Source organism: Rhyacophila brunnea, unplaced genomic scaffold (genome assembly GCF_057557595.1).
Source record: "Rhyacophila brunnea isolate RB1 unplaced genomic scaffold, BYU_Rbru_1.0 scaffold_11, whole genome shotgun sequence".
Classification (NCBI taxonomy): domain Eukaryota; kingdom Metazoa; phylum Arthropoda; class Insecta; order Trichoptera; family Rhyacophilidae; genus Rhyacophila; species Rhyacophila brunnea.
In genome coordinates, this window is record NW_028232763.1 from 27,031,931 (window position 1) to 27,049,808 (window position 17,878).

The window sequence follows — 17,878 nt, forward strand, 5'->3', positions numbered from 1 at the left end:
ATAAATGAAATTTATAGCATTTATAGTAACAATTAAAACTACACAAATAACGATAATTGGTTGTTAGTTGCCTTCATAGCCCAGTGCGTAAGGTGCTGGATTCTTATCTGGAGGCTCCGGATTCGATCCCGGTTAAGTCACAATACATGTGTGTGATTTTCCCAAAACCTGGGTGTTTATGTGATTGTTCTTGATTCTACTCCTGCAATACTGTCTCACTCTACTGTCATCGGGTCGTATGACCTGCTGTGTTGTATTTTACAAGAATTGCACAACAATTGCAACTGTTGTGTAATACTGTCCTGTTCTTTCATCGCTGTGTGCAATGCATGAAAGTGTAAATTGATAATGTCAATGCATTTTAAACATTGTTAATTCCATGGAAAGACAAGACACGATTTTCCAAAAATGTTGCCAAAGTTTTGACCAAATGATAAAACATCCCCTTTACAAAAATATGAGAATACCTCTTATGATTTAAGTACAGTCAAGCAATAGCAACTGTAACAATAATCACATTCGGCCTTCCTAATTGCTGCACACTAGAAGAAATTGCATCTGCACTTGTTCAGAATTTAATCTATGTGCGACAGGAAAAAGGCGATACATCTAAAATCACTACTCTTTATGATAGCTAAAAGATTTTTAATGGGAACGCCAATATTTCTGTGTAAAATATCCTTTTTCTCATTTATGCGTGAATGTTTTATGGTTCATTTGCCAAACTCGTTTTTCTTACAACAATCTGTCACAAGTAGCTATTTATAGTGGTCAGTTGTCAGCGGTAGAATGGTGAGGTGAGGGCGTGTACCTAGATCTCACAAACAGTGTATTTCTGCATTCTGTATATCTATTAACTCAAGTACTAGTATATTATATATGAGTCAATTTAGTTGTTTTTTTTGACCATGTTTGATCCTAATAAGATCGTATGGACCTCTGCATAGTTTGTATTAACAGATTTTTGTTTTTACGAGAAATGGATGTTAGCCACTTGCTTAACCTATTAGGTCCATACTCTGACTCCAAACACAAATTGAATACCAATATATATCTGTATTTGCCAGACCCAGGATTCAAACCTGGGACCACGACATCATAAGCCGCTCGGCCATCGTCGGACTAATCCCCCAATTTAGTTTTATTGTCTACAATCTTGCATTGGTTTCACCTTCAAACGCAAACATCTTCAATCGTAGGTGCGTATTTATATTGCTACAATGTTAAATATTTTTTAAACCTACACGGAAAACTGGAAAATTTCGCGAAGTGCATTTCAAATTGGTAAATAAAGGCGAGGTACTTATTGAAAAAACCAGTTTTACTATTTTATTTATAAATTTTAATTAAAAACATTCAAGGTTAAGGAATCTAGTTAACCAGTTTTCTCTGTAACGTAATAGTCTATTGAAGTTAAAATTTCTGACACCTTTTTACCTTTTGCTAGGTTTTTTTTTTCATTCTTTATTTTTATGTCTTTTGTTCTGCTTTTAATACTTTTTGACTATTTTATCAAAGAGGATTATATTATTCTTACCTACTTATGTAATGGCTTCTTTTTTTGTTGCTATGATATAATACAGTCATTATATCATAAATAGTAATAATTATTATAGACAGATGTAAAATAATTTATTTTGCATCAGTCTATAATATTTTATGAAAACTAAGTCTTCCTAAGCAAAAATAATTATTTTTCAAATTCAATTAAACTAATCACCGGTCGTTTTCTCAGTCCTTGGGTGTTCTTCAAATCATTTGTTAAATCATTGTTGTAGGTTTTTAAATTGTACACTTTTAAAATACGTCACTTATGCATGTTTACAGGGCCGGCGCGTCCATATAGGCGAACTAGGCAACCGCCTAGGGCACAAGACATAAGGGGGCACATAAATGGAGAACTAAAATTAATTTCCATATTTTAATAATTTTAAATACTTAATACGTTTTATTTAATTTTTATGTTTTTATCGGTTGTGATTATGTATCATAAGTAGTGATCGGATTCGGAATCTGGTGTCGTTCCATGGCCAGCTTCAGGTATACGAACGATACAGCCAGATACAAATGGTACAAATGATACAAACCTCGGGGTTTTGTCACACAGCTGTGTATTGTTTAGTCTAATTACTTAAAAACGTTTACAAGGCGGTTCTGGGCCTGAAACTCAGCCTCTCGCCGCGAGATTCGGAAAACATTCCGATCGCTAATCAAAATTTTTATTTTCTATCGACCGTTTTTGTTAAAACTGCGACATTTCCAGGTAGGCGGTGCAGTCTAAGCTAATCCAAGATAAAAAGAGACCGTATACGTTTTTATCTCAGCAATTTATATGAATATATTTCAACAAATATATAATTATTTCTCTGGAAATGGCCCTCCCTTGCTGATGTAATTTGCGATTTTAAATGTATGGTGTCAATTGTCGCATGGAACACTATTCTTTTAGAAGTAAATATTACAAGGAAATGATACTGATATATATTCTGCTTGAAGTCAATTAGAGCTAACTAAAAAATATTTACTAAGATGCAGGAGTGATGAAAGTTATGAACAAGTTTTAATTGATGCTGCTAAGATTGCAAAGATGCTAGAAACCGAACCAAAATTTGACACAAAACATGTTCGAAGGAGAAGACAGAAACGGCACTTTCAATATGAAGCAGAAGACGAGGCACCCCAAGAACCTAAACAGCAATACGAAATAGGTTTCTACTATCCAGTTTTAGACATGGCTATGCAATCTATCGAGGAGAGGTTCAAACAATTGGAGCAACATAATATTTTATTTGGCTTCCTGTATGACATATATAATATAATAAAGCCACCTGCAGATATACTTGTCGACTGCAAAAATTTAGAAAAAGCTTTGACCCATACTGCTAACAAAAATATTGATGCTAACGCTCTATGCAATAAGCTTCAAGCAGTAGCTTGAAGACTTTCAAAATCTATGCCACCACCAGAAGTACTGCTCTTTATAGTGGAACAAAATATTGAAGATTGTGTACCAAATGTTTTTGTAGCTCTAAGAATATCAATAACACTTGTACCAGTGGCAAGTGGTGAACGTAGTTTTAGCATTTTTGTTTATTATTTGGTTACAAATCCTTTTTTTATTTAAATTAAACTGTATATTTGAAACTGAAAAATAAAGAGTTTATAATAATTAAAGTGCGTGTTTTATAATAATTTATTAAATCAAAATTTTTGGAAGAGACTAAAATTATTTTATTAATAAGTGTCTATTATAATATGTCTAATGATCCCTAAATGTTTTTTTTATTATTTCGAAAAAAATGAGACAATTTGTTAAAAAGGGGGCACGCAAATAAACACATTGCCTAGGGCACCAAATAACCCCGCGCCGGCGCTGCATGTTTATGATTTAGTTGTATTATTCTGTTAATATACATTCTTGTAAATGTCAAAATTTATCACCACGAGGCTTTTGGCTGATTGTTTTTAAGAAATTATCATTTGAAGCAGGAAATTTCTTTTTAATAATTATTATTTTGACAGTTGTTACTTGGTTTTTTTTGGTGTTATCTTAGTAAATTAGAATATAGGTAATTCAAAATGAAGTAAAAATTCCAGTTTTTTTACAGAAAAAAACAGTATTGTTATCAACAAAAAATATAAATAATAGAATATGATAACAAGTTAAAATAATAAAAAAAATAATAATTAAGTAATTCACTAATAAAATTAGTACTCTATGTGTCGATGTTCCGTTTTAAGTGCAAGCAAGTAAGTTTTAAATGAAACCCAGTAAGAAACTGCAATCTGAGTGCGACAGAGAAAGTTTTCAGAAACACTTAATGATGAGTAAGTTCGATTGAATAAATTGGAAACATAATCGTAGAATTCACTGCCGTGAAGCCACTTAATCGGTGTTTAGCTTATAAGTGATTAGCCTAATATTGCAGTATCTTTTACCGAAAATACAAATATTATTTAATGAAGGATTGATGAACATTGTTAAGTTAGTTGTCATAATATTATCACAGATAAAAGTCATTAATTGCAATTATTTAGCAAATAGGTCTCACATGGGAGCATTGTATATTATTTGCTAGTATTATGTGATATTGACATTTATCAGGCAAAAGGTAAGCATTTATTTACCTACTGAAATTAATAAATACATCAATGTATACCAATGTTTGTTTCAATTATCAAAATGATAATATTTTACTTGTGAAAAATGGCAGAAACTAATTTTAATCATGACAATATTATGAAAAATATTTTCAATTTATAAGTAATCACTTATACCTATTCTAACTTTGTAATAATTCTATTGCATGTGTCCCCGTCTTCACGACATGTTACATTTCATATTATTTAAGTTCATATCAATTAAACTCTTAACTGATCCAGTATCAAGACATCTTTCACAATATAAATATTTGTATGGACACAGCAGAATATAACATTTATAATTTTATTATTCTTGTACTGAAACAAGATAATATTTTGATGTGGCATTACTCACCATTTTGCCATGTCATGTGTTCATTAGTAATAAAGTTGTATTGTGCTGTTTATTTTTTTATCGAAATTTTCTCTGCCATGGCCAATGCTGTTCATTCAATTACAATTCTCCTCAATCAAACAAAGATCATCTTTTTTTTTGAGGCTGCCTAGATAAATAATTTTAATCACATAATATTATAATATCTGACCTTCACGAATTATGTAATGGGTTATTTAGGTACTCCTGTAAATATAATACTTATGTTGACTCTGAATAAGGTGTTTATTTCAATGCCATTCGTAAAACATGTTTCCGTAGTTGGATGTATAAAGGTTAGGTTGTAATCATTTTATTGATTAAAATTTCTTGTATAGGTATTTTTTATAATTAATATTTATAAATTCGATATTAATTTGAATTTTATATAAAATTTTATGTAAATCACAGATTTAACCATACTTTGTGTTAAGTACCTATAAAAAAGCCTAAATCTTAATTTGTTAAATATCTGAATTTCATTTGGTTTAATGTTGACATCATGCTGTTATATATAATTATAATAGTTTGTCGCTCTATAATGCCATTTCAATAATGGGTTTCTTCCACATCTTAAGATAAGCTCTATCTTTTACACAATCGTAATTTTGTTTTTTATCTTATCAGATTAGATATAATTCATAATAATTCTAAATAAATTGTAAATAAATAGTACTCCATAGCGTCAGAGAATTACTTGAGAAATGGAAAACAACAAAATAAACCAACAGTAGGTGTGCTGTGATGATATAGAGCGACATCTGCTCGAGGTGTAACCTCGGTTTTAGTGTCGCGATATGAGTATTGCAAGCTATTATTCTTTAAACTGCCGCATGTGCCTCAAGCTATAGTTGTCTGTCTCTAGGTGCTAGATGTTGTGGATGTCGTGGACCCCTGAATTATTCCAATACATTCATGTCGATACAATATAAAAACATTCACATTTTTATAAATATTGTATGTTGTCCAATACTGACGAGACATGAATAAAATCTGTCGCGTTGACGCAACGTTCAACCACCGCTGTGCGATACACCAGCTCAAAATTTATAAAATTATGTATTATAAACATACCACATAAGCATGAAGTTCGATAGTTTTGACAGAAAATATGACGTCAGTAGAGCGACGCTGAGAGAGAGAAAGCGATGCAATAGGCTTCATGTAAAAGAAGTCAGAAAATAATAATGGTAACAATAATTAAAATTACCCTATGTAATTCGTGTGCAGTAGAAGAGATCACAATCTGCTCAATTTCAAGGTTAAGTGATTCCACTATAATCTTATCCAGCAATAACATAATATTCTTATAATAAACAGCATGCCCAATCTCAAAAATCACCACAAGCCACTGAAAGCCAACCTACTGAGATTTTAGTGAAAGTAATTGTTTCAAATGATTTTTCGCTCCCCTCTTCGTATTCTCAGTGCGTTGTCAAAAAAAACTCCCATTTCAATAATACAAAGTACTGTATATTCACTAAATATGTATAATAATTTAATAGAACTTGAATTATTGACTATCGTTTTACACAGTTATGATGTGATTCTAATCAGTAAACAGTCACTCTCATCTCTATGAAGTAATTTCTGTATAAGAGTACATTTAAAATACTTAGCTACAATTATGCTGTTCACTGTACATACTTCCTGCTGCATTGTTAGTTGAAAAGTTGTACTTTATAGCGAATTGATCGGCTATTATTATATTGGACATTGTTGCGTAACCATATTCATTAGACATGAAAGATCAGCTCTGCTCTGTATTTGAACAAAGACATTAACTCTTTCTATAATACGCATCGAACTTTCTGCAATTGGATGTAGTTCCACATTTGTGGAACGTTATTTATTAGCACTTGTCATGACAAATATATTAAATACCTGAAATTGATACAAAATATTATCATTCAATAACATTTAAAATGTAAAAGGTTCAATTAAATGGGAGGTTAACATAGTTATTAATGATCTATTTTTCAACGTGGAGTATGTAATAATGACACATGTACGTTTAACCGATGTTATGAATAAAACAAAACACAATCAATAATTAAAGGTGACCAACTTTTCAAATCAACTTCTTCTGTGATCACTATTAAATCTACCATAGACAAACAAACAATATCAACAAATCATACAAAATAACATAGGTAAATAAATAAAGATCTAATAGCGCCTATACTGTACCTGTATTTACTGCAAGCAATAGGTAGCGTATAAATTAAAATATTGCAACAATAACTATTTACATATAAAAATACTGATTACCGATCTCATTTTTCAAGTGTCAGCAAGATGCGTTTGTTGTTGTTGCGTGCATGTTTTGTGTGTTGCGCGGTATAGTTTGTGTGAACCTGTTAAACTTTTTTTATCGATCCATGCAGTCTTGCAACTCGCACGACAATAAGTGCTTACATTTTCTTTTTATGATTGTGACAATTCGTACTGCCAGCAGTAAATCCATGCGTATGTAAATTTTGTATGTATAACACTATTTCAAAAAAAATCGAGATTCTTTTTATTAAAAAGTATATGAATTACCATCAATGAAATACTCAATCCTTTCAAAAGATTATTTATAAAACCGTGTCGTATTGGTATACTATTATGATGTTATCTCTGTTATTATAATATTCATAGTAGGGTATAATTTTGATCAATATAATAAAATTATGACAGGTTTTTATCCTGTAGCCATGATTAAATCCTAAAATGTACTGTTTCTATATTAAAACTGAATTAAAATATCTACACATATAATATGACTAATCAAAAATAAAATGTTTACGTTGGAACTCATTGATATTGACATTTATAACGTATTGATTAATTCAAAATATTTGCTCAAGAGTTGACACTATGTTAATACAGTTTACCAGTAGTACTTCAATTAAAAACTAATTAATACCACAAACATTTTTATATCATATATTCACCACACCCTAAACCAATGGTGGCCAAACCGTAGCGCATTGGATGATTTCAAGCGGCGCATTGAATCTTTGCGCCTACTTATTCTTCTACAGTAGGCGCCATAAACTGAATCCATCTTCATATTTCCAACACCTGAGTGCTGATTAAAAGCAAAACAAGGTCGCGAATTACTTATTCAAATTTGAAGAATTCTCTGTTGCTCTCGGTAACAAATTTAACACCAAACATTTAAAGACTAGCGAAATCCAAATGAGACTCTCCGGCAGCTGTAACACCATCAGCGGGGTAGATTGGTGCTCCAATAAACGTGTGTTTTTTGAACTGGCATAAATTAATTAATTTAATTGCATGATTGAGTTATTCCTTTTCCTACCCTAAGCGAATTCCTATCCCTATTTTCCAACCCCAACCGTGAACGCAAGAAGGTAGAAAAGGTGCTTGAGTTGTATGGCGCTCTCGTCTGTGAAAAAAATTGGCGCATGGTATGCAAAAGGTTCGCCACCCCTGCCCTAAACACACACTAAAGATCATCCCTTATTAACTATGAGTTTTAATTGACTTGAAAATGCATACTTTTTTATAATTTTAAATGTGATGGGAATATTTTTTAAGCTTCCGATACTTTGAAAGAATGTTAATATTGTATGAGGGCCCTCTACATAATCATACTTACGTAAATAAGTGGGCTTATGTATTATGTGGCTAATTTTCAGGTGCACATAATACATGATGCACGATGAGTGACAAATGTCAAATAAATTCTGTTAACAGGAATCAAGTAACTATATTATCAAACGTCGTTTACTCGTTTCCGACATAGCAAAATTGCATTGTGTACCGATTATCTACAAACACAGTATTAAAAATATCTCATTATGCTATTCAAACGATTGAAATCAGTTTGACATTTTTGTACGCATGCTTTAACCAACATAATTGCTACAATACTTGCAATTCAATTAGTATTCTAAATCCCAGGGATACAGAATCCGCGATGCGTGCATTTATTCAAATAATTTAAAAGTATTATAAACACCACATTAGCGTGAAATTGGATAGTTTTGACAGAAAATACAACATAATCAGACTGGCACCTAGCAAGAGAAAGCGATGCAATAGGCTTCATGTAATTGCAGTTGAGCAAATAGCAACGGTAACAATAATCGCTTTTACCCTACGTAATTTGCTGAGCATTGTCAAAATTTTATTGTTTCACTATAATTTATAACTACGTTGGAACCCCGATTTTACATGATCGGAATTTAAATTTTCCCGTTATTTGTGTGTAGTTTCTACCGTCCTGATTTATTTTAGCACATTTAATTTCCAGTTTTATGTTTTTTTATATGCTCAATTGACATCTGAAATATTCAAAATTCAATTAAAACTACCCATTTAAATTATAATTTGTTCAAATATCCATAGGTACATTGAAATGAACCCCATCACCAAAGCTTTTCATTTTACCATGTCTGATCCTAATAAGATCATATTATGGGCCTCCACAGAGTGGAGGTTTGTAATAACAGATTTTTGTTTTTACGAGAAATGGATATTAGCCACTTGCCCAACCTATTGGGTCCATACTCTGACTCCAGAAATTGAAAAACAATATTATGTGTATTTACCAGACCCAGGATTCTAACCATTTGTAATAATGTCTCGCATAATACTCACTAAAAATCACATGTTATTTATTATTTTACTTAACTATCTTCCGCATAGGATTCATATTATTTAGTTAGTTTTATATAATGTCAAAATATTATTTGCATTCAATCTAAAACTATACGAAATGAGCACGCAGGATGGTTTTATAAATGCAAACATAAATATCGATTAAAACCCTCATAGAGGTAAATTGTTAAAGTTTAGTTTCAACTATTGTCAAATGTGTTGCATTCTGATTCACTGTCAATGCCGTAGTAATAATATATTTTACTTCCATTATTGGCAATGAAAATAATGGTATACTTCATAATCGACAACTTTTAAATCAATCAAATATGATGCACGCATGCTACATAATTTTTTATGATCATGTAATACCAGCATTTGTACCCAGCTTCGCTTGAGGGTTCTCCATGGTGTTTATGTACATTTTACCGTTCTACCCCGAAGATAATCTTTCAGCTTTTGGCATAGACAATCTTTACGTCCATAAATTCAATTTTTTTATTTGATACCGTTCCATTATTTCGACTAGGTACAGTCGGCACATGATAATATATGGGAACCTTCAAATGTTCATATATTGTAAATTAAAACTCCAATTCATTCAATTTTTCTTGAATTGATCTGTGGTTTAGTTAAGAAAATTTCTATAAAAAATTCAGCACTCTAGAGCATGGTTTCCCAAACTATGGGTCGCGACCCACCAGTGGGTCGCGAGCGAATATTCAGTGGGCCCTCGCCACTGTATACATGAATTTAAAAAAATAGGAAGTGATACATTTGATATTTCATTCAGCTATTTATAATTCCTAAAAATTGAAATAAACTTAAGTTACGGAAAATATTGTGATAATAAAATAATAATTTGATTTGCCAATGCACTACAGATGGCAACACAGTTACGGATTTCAAGACGACTTACCAACTAGTATGTCAACAAAAGCAAGTGAAGAACTCATTGATTTATCAGAAGATACGTTACGAAATTATGGCTCTCAGTTGCCGATAATTATCCTTGCCTGTTCGATGAAGCTATGAAAGTCCTCCTCCTCTTTACTACCTCATATCTATGTGAGGTCGGATTTTCGGCTATTAAATACCGAAATAAATTGGATAGGTATATCAAACTCACTGCGATTAAAAGTAACTAAAGTTGAAGTTGATGCTAAAACTGTAATGAAGAAAAATAAGAAACAAATACATCCTTCCCATTGAAATAACTTTGTAAAAAAACCTTGCAGGTATAGGTATTTAAGTAATATTTTTTATTTAAGTTGTGTTTCTTATTTCAACAGTCTTTCATTCATATTGGTAACACTTTTAAAAATATTTTTTTTATTTCAATTATAACAAATAAGACAGCATTAAGTAGTTCCACGACTCGCCACTAGGGAATCTGAGTCATTACCAATATTTATGCCGTCTTTTCTCTAAGACAGCTAATAGGTGGGTCCCAAGATTGGAAATTTTTGTTAGATGGTCGGAGCCCAGTCAACTTTGGGAACCACTGCTCTAGAGCATTTAAATTCCGGACAAACTGTGTTTTATAGAAAAGATACATACATCATTCTTTACTCATAATTTTTTTTCCTAAGTTATAACAAATAATACTAAAATTATAAGAAAAATTTAATTCACTAATTGAAATAGCATTTACTTAGTAGAATTTCTTTTCACAATAGTATCAACTTCATTCTTGATTCTGCTTACTTTCATTGCCGTCTTTGAGATAAAACCTCAAACTCATAGTTGTTGGTAAATCAGTATGATTAGTATTGTGCAGAATGATACGAGGGTGGGTCAATAAGTCCTTAGAAAAGCCGACAGGTGGTGCGACTAGTACTGTAAGCGGTTTGTTTTCATGCAGCGGCACTACCGATTCAGTATGCTGCGAAGTTTCAATCAGATTGGTCGGGTTGTTGTTTTTTATTTTCGTACATTTAAAAAAAAAATTTGCTTGTTTACAAAAATGGAGAAAATTGAGTTTAGAGCTGTTATTAAACATTTTAATATAAAAGGGTTAACAGCAAAGGAAATAAAAAATGAGTTGGATTTAGTTCACAGCATATCTGCTCCTTCACTTGCAACTATTTATAACTGGTTAAATGAATTTAAACGTGGTCGTACATCAACAAAGGATGAACCACGCTCAGGACGTCTTGTAGAGGTGACTACACCAGAAATGATCAATAAAATCCACGATATGGTGTTAAGTGACCGAAGATTAAAGTTGAGTGAGATAATTGAGGTTACAGGGATCTCAAAAGGTAGCGTCATTTCTATTTTACATGACAAATTGGGCATGAAAAAAGTTTCTGCAAGATGGGTGCCGCGTTTGCTCACAGTCGACAATAAACGCAATAGGGTGGTGGCCTCTAAAGCCCTGTTGTCGCTCATGCAACGCAATCCGGATGAGTTTTTTCGTCGCTTTGTGACTGTAGATGAAACATGGATATACCACTATACTCCCGAGACGAAAGAACAGTCAAAGCAGTGGATTGCGAAAGGCGAACCATGTCCAAAGAAGGCGAAAACCGTAAAATCAGCTGGTAAGGTTATGGCTACTGTATTTTGGGATGCACGTGGAATTATTTTCGTTGACTATTTGGAAAAAGGAAAAACAATAACAGGGGATTATTATGCATCTTTATTGGACCAGCTAAAAAACTAAATTGAAGAAAAACGGCCTCATTTAAACAGGAAAAAAATCCTCTTTCATCAGGACAATGCCCGTGTTCACACATGTTTACGATCAATGGCTAAAATTGAAGAATTGAAGTTCGAATTGGTCGACCACCCACCGTATTCGCCAGATTTAGCCCCCAGTGACTTTTTCCTTTTCCCAAACTTAAAAAAATGGCTAAGTGGACAACGTTTTTTTTCAAATGAAGAAGTCATCGATCGGACAAATGCTTATTTTGAGGACCTTCCGAAAACTTATTTTTCTGACGGTTTAAAAAAAATTGAGAAACGTCTAACCAAGTGTATTGAGCTCCAAGGAGATTATGTTGAGAAATAAAAAAAAAATACAAAAATAAAAACTGTTTTAATGCTTTTTTCTAAGGAATTATTGACCCACCCTCGTATTATGGTACATTGACCGAAAACTAATGGATGCAGGTTCATTACTTGCAATAGTGAAGAGTAGAGGTAGGCTGTGGGAATCCAACATTAATATGTACACACTTTGTCAGTCATACTTAGATTTTGTTTTCATTGAACTTAGAATACCTACAGATAATGTTGAACTAATAAAAATTGATAAACGGCATTTTTTTTCTTTGAAGGCATACCACACATTCTGATTTGACGAAGATTGTCCCAGTTTGACGATGGGTCCCAATGTCCCGTCTAGCTTGTCATTTGTCCAGCTGTTATTAATATTTACGTATTTTCTGATCCACACAGAAAAGATCGATAATTTAAGACCTAAAATGCCACCTTACTACATTAATCCAAGATAATTACATTTTATAGATATATTATTATCACATGAGTTGTGTGCATTTTTATTATTGTTATGTTAGTCATCGCCAGACAATGAAAATGTAATGGTTAATGTCTGTTTCAGACCATTCATACTTCTTTCATATATATTCTCATACTTTTCAGTCATTTAGAGTGTTATAAACAATTATGAAGAATATTATACTATTTCATAGGTATTTGTTTGAAGTTGATTACCCATGCACTTGGCTCCTTTTAACCCTCATATCAATAATTATAATATGAATAAAATTGATAACAATTCATTTACATACATCTTTATTTTTATAGAAGCTAGTTTATTTGGTTGTGTTGTGCCAATTATTAATAGTCGTATGTTTATTCTTATCTAGAGGAAAAAATGTAAGCCTAAATCATAGCATCCCAATAATTACTTTTTTCTTTTTATTTCAGGACCTAAATCTAACATGGTACACGGAGGACCCGTATTTCACCCCGTGCTTCGAGAAGTCAGTGCTAGTTTGGACACCGTGTGCCTTCTTGTGGTTGTTCTCATTGATGGAGATATCCTACATCCTCCATAGCAAAGACAGAAATATACCGTGGAACTTTCTTAGCATTAGCAAATTAATTGGAACATTTTTACTTGTGGTGTTGACTGTGGTCGACCTGGGTGTCGCCGTTCACAAATCGTCCACGGAAATTGTGTCGGACGTGGAATATTACACACCTGTCATCAAAATATTAAGTTTTGTAAGTATTGATTTTTATTTTGAATATTTAATAAGTTACTTCTTCTCCTTTCACCCAATTAACTCCCTCAAGTGTGACCTAGTTCTTCTACCTGTAATGTTTACATGTCATCAAAATGTGTTACTGGGAGAATTCTGTACTCACATGGGTCATGGTCATACATTTATATAAAAATAAAGGAAATTACGTATATACTAGAGGTGGAAAAACTGGTCGATTTTGAAGACTAAAGTATACTTACTACCAGTATAAAAAAAATACTTAGTATTTGAACTTGTTCTGAAATATTTACTAGTATTTGGGATATTATATAGAGCGTTTGGCGTGCAAAGCTGTGTCAGTGCTTTTTAGAAGCCATTTTTACAAAAATTGTTTGTATAATTATTATTCATTTACACAATCACGCATAAATTTGAATTCAGTGTATAAGTTCCAATTATAACATTAAAATATCGAGAAACTCGACGTGACGGAACCAGATAGACGCGTAAATACTTACCAGTCTCATACTCAACTGGAACTAAAACTAGCTCCATATTACTACTATAAAATGAACTTATCACCATTTCTGTCCTTCACTATACCAACTTTACAACTGGGGAGAAAGCGAAAGCAATGACTCAAATGACAGTTGAGTGTGTCACGGCTCGACATACGTGTATTATGCTATCTCGCTCCCGCGCATTTAATGTCAATAGTTTCTTCAACAAGTTTCTTGGAATAAGTTTATTGGGCCACACGTACTTAGTATGGGTAGTTGCATACCAAGACTTGAGTACACAAACTGGTGACAGTATTTCTAACTCACCTCTAGTATTAGACTTTACAATGCTGGAATACACATTCATTTTTTTCCGCAAAATTCCAGGATATCAGGATTGAAGTCTACTTATATAAAAAAAAATCCAAAATAACATATAACTTAAAAATGTAATCTAAAGAAGGTTATTAAATATATTTAAATAATATTAAAATGTTTAAAAACTCTAAAATATCATAAAATATAATATGTATAATTATTATCAGCTGAAGTAATTTCTACGAAACAATAGATTCAGTGACAGGCGCTCTCCACTCCACTCTGTCAGCCTTTTTTTCTTTCTTAACTTCCTTTTAGCACTACGGTGCATGGTTGCAGTATCAGTCCCGTGCGGCTCCATCTCGGGATGGAATGGGCACTTAAAATCAGTTCTTTCAGACACGTTTATAGAGTCGTGGAAGGCGGCCATGCATATCCACGGCTGTACATACATGACGGGTGATGGTAGGAACCTTGGTAGCCCTTATCGCCTATCCGTTATTATACCCTGTTTACACGTGCATGAATTTACTACTGACAGTACGTATTATCGCGGCCATAACAAGGAAATATACGTGTAAACATGTATTATCATGCAAGTTGCAAGATTGCATACATGAGTCAAAAAAGTTAGGAGGCTTCTGAATTTTCACGCAACAGTTGGCTAATTCGATATTTGTGCCTGCGCAGTAGAACAATAGTGGTGAATCTGCCGGTAAAAAATGAACTACACCGCCGCCCACTCAATTTGAGGTTAACCGATTTTCACTATCTGTCAAATAGTACTATAAAATAACAACATCGCGTCTCGCTTACTCTTGAAGAATGAGATTAGCAAGACAGTCAGCACTTTTACATATAAACAGTTATTATCACGATAGTTTAAAATACACTATTGCTGCAAGTAAATCCATGCACGTGTACAGGTGCTATAATTATTAAATAAAAATAAATGATAATAATTATGTATATCCACAGTTGAAGATGTGATTTGAATTGAAATATAAAACGTTTTGTTTTAATTGCAACAATGTTTATTAAGTTATAATTAAAATAAAATTAATGCAATCAGTCAGTGGAATGCTCCTAAAAAGTCGTAAATAATCAAAGGAAGTCCATGTTATCAGTTATATTAAAAACTCAATACTTTGTGATTTAGCAAAACTGTGCAAGCAGTTACAAGGTTAAACGATATCTCGTCGTACAGATGACATTTTCTAATTCATTTGATTGAACAGGTCTCCATCATATGAACCGGTAAATGTGATAACAGCAAGGTTGTTGTTAAATCAACGTGTTCGGCAAATGTGATAAGTAAAAACATTTCGCAGATGACATAACATTATAATTTTTCCATTATAAGCGCATTAACCTTACCTTGGGATAATTATAATTATTGAAATTATAATTATTAATTCAAAAAACTATTTTCAAATGATTTAATCGCCACTACATTTTATTATCTTACAATTTGCTTTGTTTAAACATTGAATATTTTACTCTAATTTATTATGTCAGTTTATTTCAATTATTTTACTACTTGTGGAATGTCATGTCTTCAACTCTCAGTTATTTATTGGGATCAATTTGACCTACGATGTTCATTCCCTGTTTGAAATGAGAAAGTACTTTTGACAAATCCTTTGAGTTTAATCGTCGGCGGAGTAGTTTTGTGATGCAGGTGCTCATGACTATTATTGCTCTGCATCCAGTGCAAACCTATGCTATCTACGATTCATTGTTAATTGTCCAAATTTCTTATTAATTTTTTAAGTAGAGTAGAACCTTGATATAACGAACAAAGTATTCAGTCAAATGTAAAAATTGTTAAAGACATCTTGTTAATATTATACATGTTTAAATCCAAGTGCCACCGCTTATAAACAATGTTCTGCGCATGATCATCATGTCATATTGTCATCCTGCTCATAGACTGAACCTATAAAGCGCGTCGACATCGAACATTAACGTTACTCCACAACGGGTGTGTTTGGATATATCATCCGAATACGAATAAACAGGACACCTCTCACCGGTATTAGTCCGTTGTACCGAAGTTCTGCTGTATATATATTTTTACCAATATTTTTTCCAATGTCGTAAAGTATTCTTTTGGCCTTAAATCAAAATAACGTAACCATTTAACAAGTGTAGTTATATATAATGAAGTATATTTCAAATAAAAACATTTAAGTCTGGGATGTTCATCACACTACCTCAGGAGTTTGAGCGGATGGCTAACAACCAATTCTCATGAAAATATGCTATTCTCAAACTGTATAAATCATTGCTGTTCCGACTCACATTTTGATATGTCATACAGTGGCACTTTAGGGAACATGTAGACCACTGCTTGATCTTGAAAGTGTAAACAATGTTTAAATGAATCATTAAATCAGTCTTGAATAAAACCTTTTTTTATGATACAAGTTTGAATCATAAATATAAAGATATGCTCTTAAGTCTGGTAGGAATATGAGTGGGAAATTGACAATATTTCAAGTAGTAGGAGTGAAATTTATATAAGCATGAAAATGCACTGTTCCAGCGAATTCATTTGAAAATAGAAAACTTGTAACAAAGTCAGAAATATACCTATTAGAAGAATTCTTGAAAAAACATTGGTCCTCATAATATTTGAAACTATTACTTTCACTTGGCAGGGGACTGCTTTATCCATTAACCTACTGAGCTGAATACTTAGTTAACATTTTTCTATAAGGTAGTGAAACAGTTATAAGTTATGTATGTTCAATTAAAAAATCCTATTCACAAATCTTGTATATTTAGTATCTACTGAATAAAAAATAATTACCAACATGTTTTTTTTTATTTTGCAGTGTTTGTGTGGAACGTTTCTTTATTACAATAGAAAGTATGGGCTTCAAACATCCGGCCTCCTGTTCCTCTTCTGGTTTTTACTGGCCATATGCAGTATCCCGCAACTTAGATCTGAAATAATGAGAGAGGCGAACAGAACAGATCCCGAAGTTGCCATGTACCCGTTTGTCAGCTACATGATCTTCTACCCATTAGTGTTAATACTGTTAGCTTTAAATTGCTTTGCTGATATGAGCCCCAGCGAGACGGCATATCCCAAACAAAAGGTGAGTTTGTTTTCCATTTTTACAACACATTAATAATTTTAGTTTTCTATGATTCTATATTAGATATTCTAAAAATCAATTCTACTTCAGTAAAACAATCTTGCAGGTGTTATATTTAAATGCTATTATAAAAATCTATTCCTAAAATTATTCACATTATAATCATATCCGTTAAACTAATAAAATCATATACAAAATTGTGAGGAATATGCGGACGAACAGTAAGCCTGGTTGCACATTGAAAATCGTCTTGAGTGGGATACTGTCATAAATTAAAACCTTGTGCAATGTTGCAACCCTCTTCCATACGTACAGGTGAGGTCATGCCGGAATAGTAACGTCACAAGGCTAGCCGAAATTAATGAAAAAACAACTTCTGTACATAATATGCCAATGTGACATTTTGTTATTCTACCTCCGCCCCATGTCCAGTCAAATTCGTCACACTCCACAAGTAGATTTTTTTTCTATCAAAAATGTCCCACCGATGCTATGTGTGGCAGCACATTAAGTTACATCTGTTTTGTGAATGACAGCAAAATCACATCGACAAATTCGATTAGTCTTTCTTCTTCTCAGTCATTCCCTCGTGGCTGACGATCGTGACCACCTTGAAATGCTGTCATCTTTTGAGCGACCACCCCT

General features: G+C 32.6%; 1 protein-coding gene across 5 annotated transcripts in view; it reads left to right on the forward strand.

The window, feature by feature from the left end:
• MRP (Multidrug-Resistance like Protein 1) overlaps positions 1-17,878 on the forward strand; it is a 79,564-nt gene that overhangs the window by 15,998 nt on the left and 45,688 nt on the right. For all 5 annotated transcript variants that reach the window (XM_085960213.1, XM_085960216.1, XM_085960212.1 and 2 more), the window contains exons 2-3: positions 13,028-13,327; positions 16,967-17,233. In XM_085960213.1, the coding sequence (XP_085816339.1) occupies positions 13,028-13,327; positions 16,967-17,233 (567 nt within the window). The remainder of the gene's footprint in view (positions 1-13,027; positions 13,328-16,966; positions 17,234-17,878) is intronic.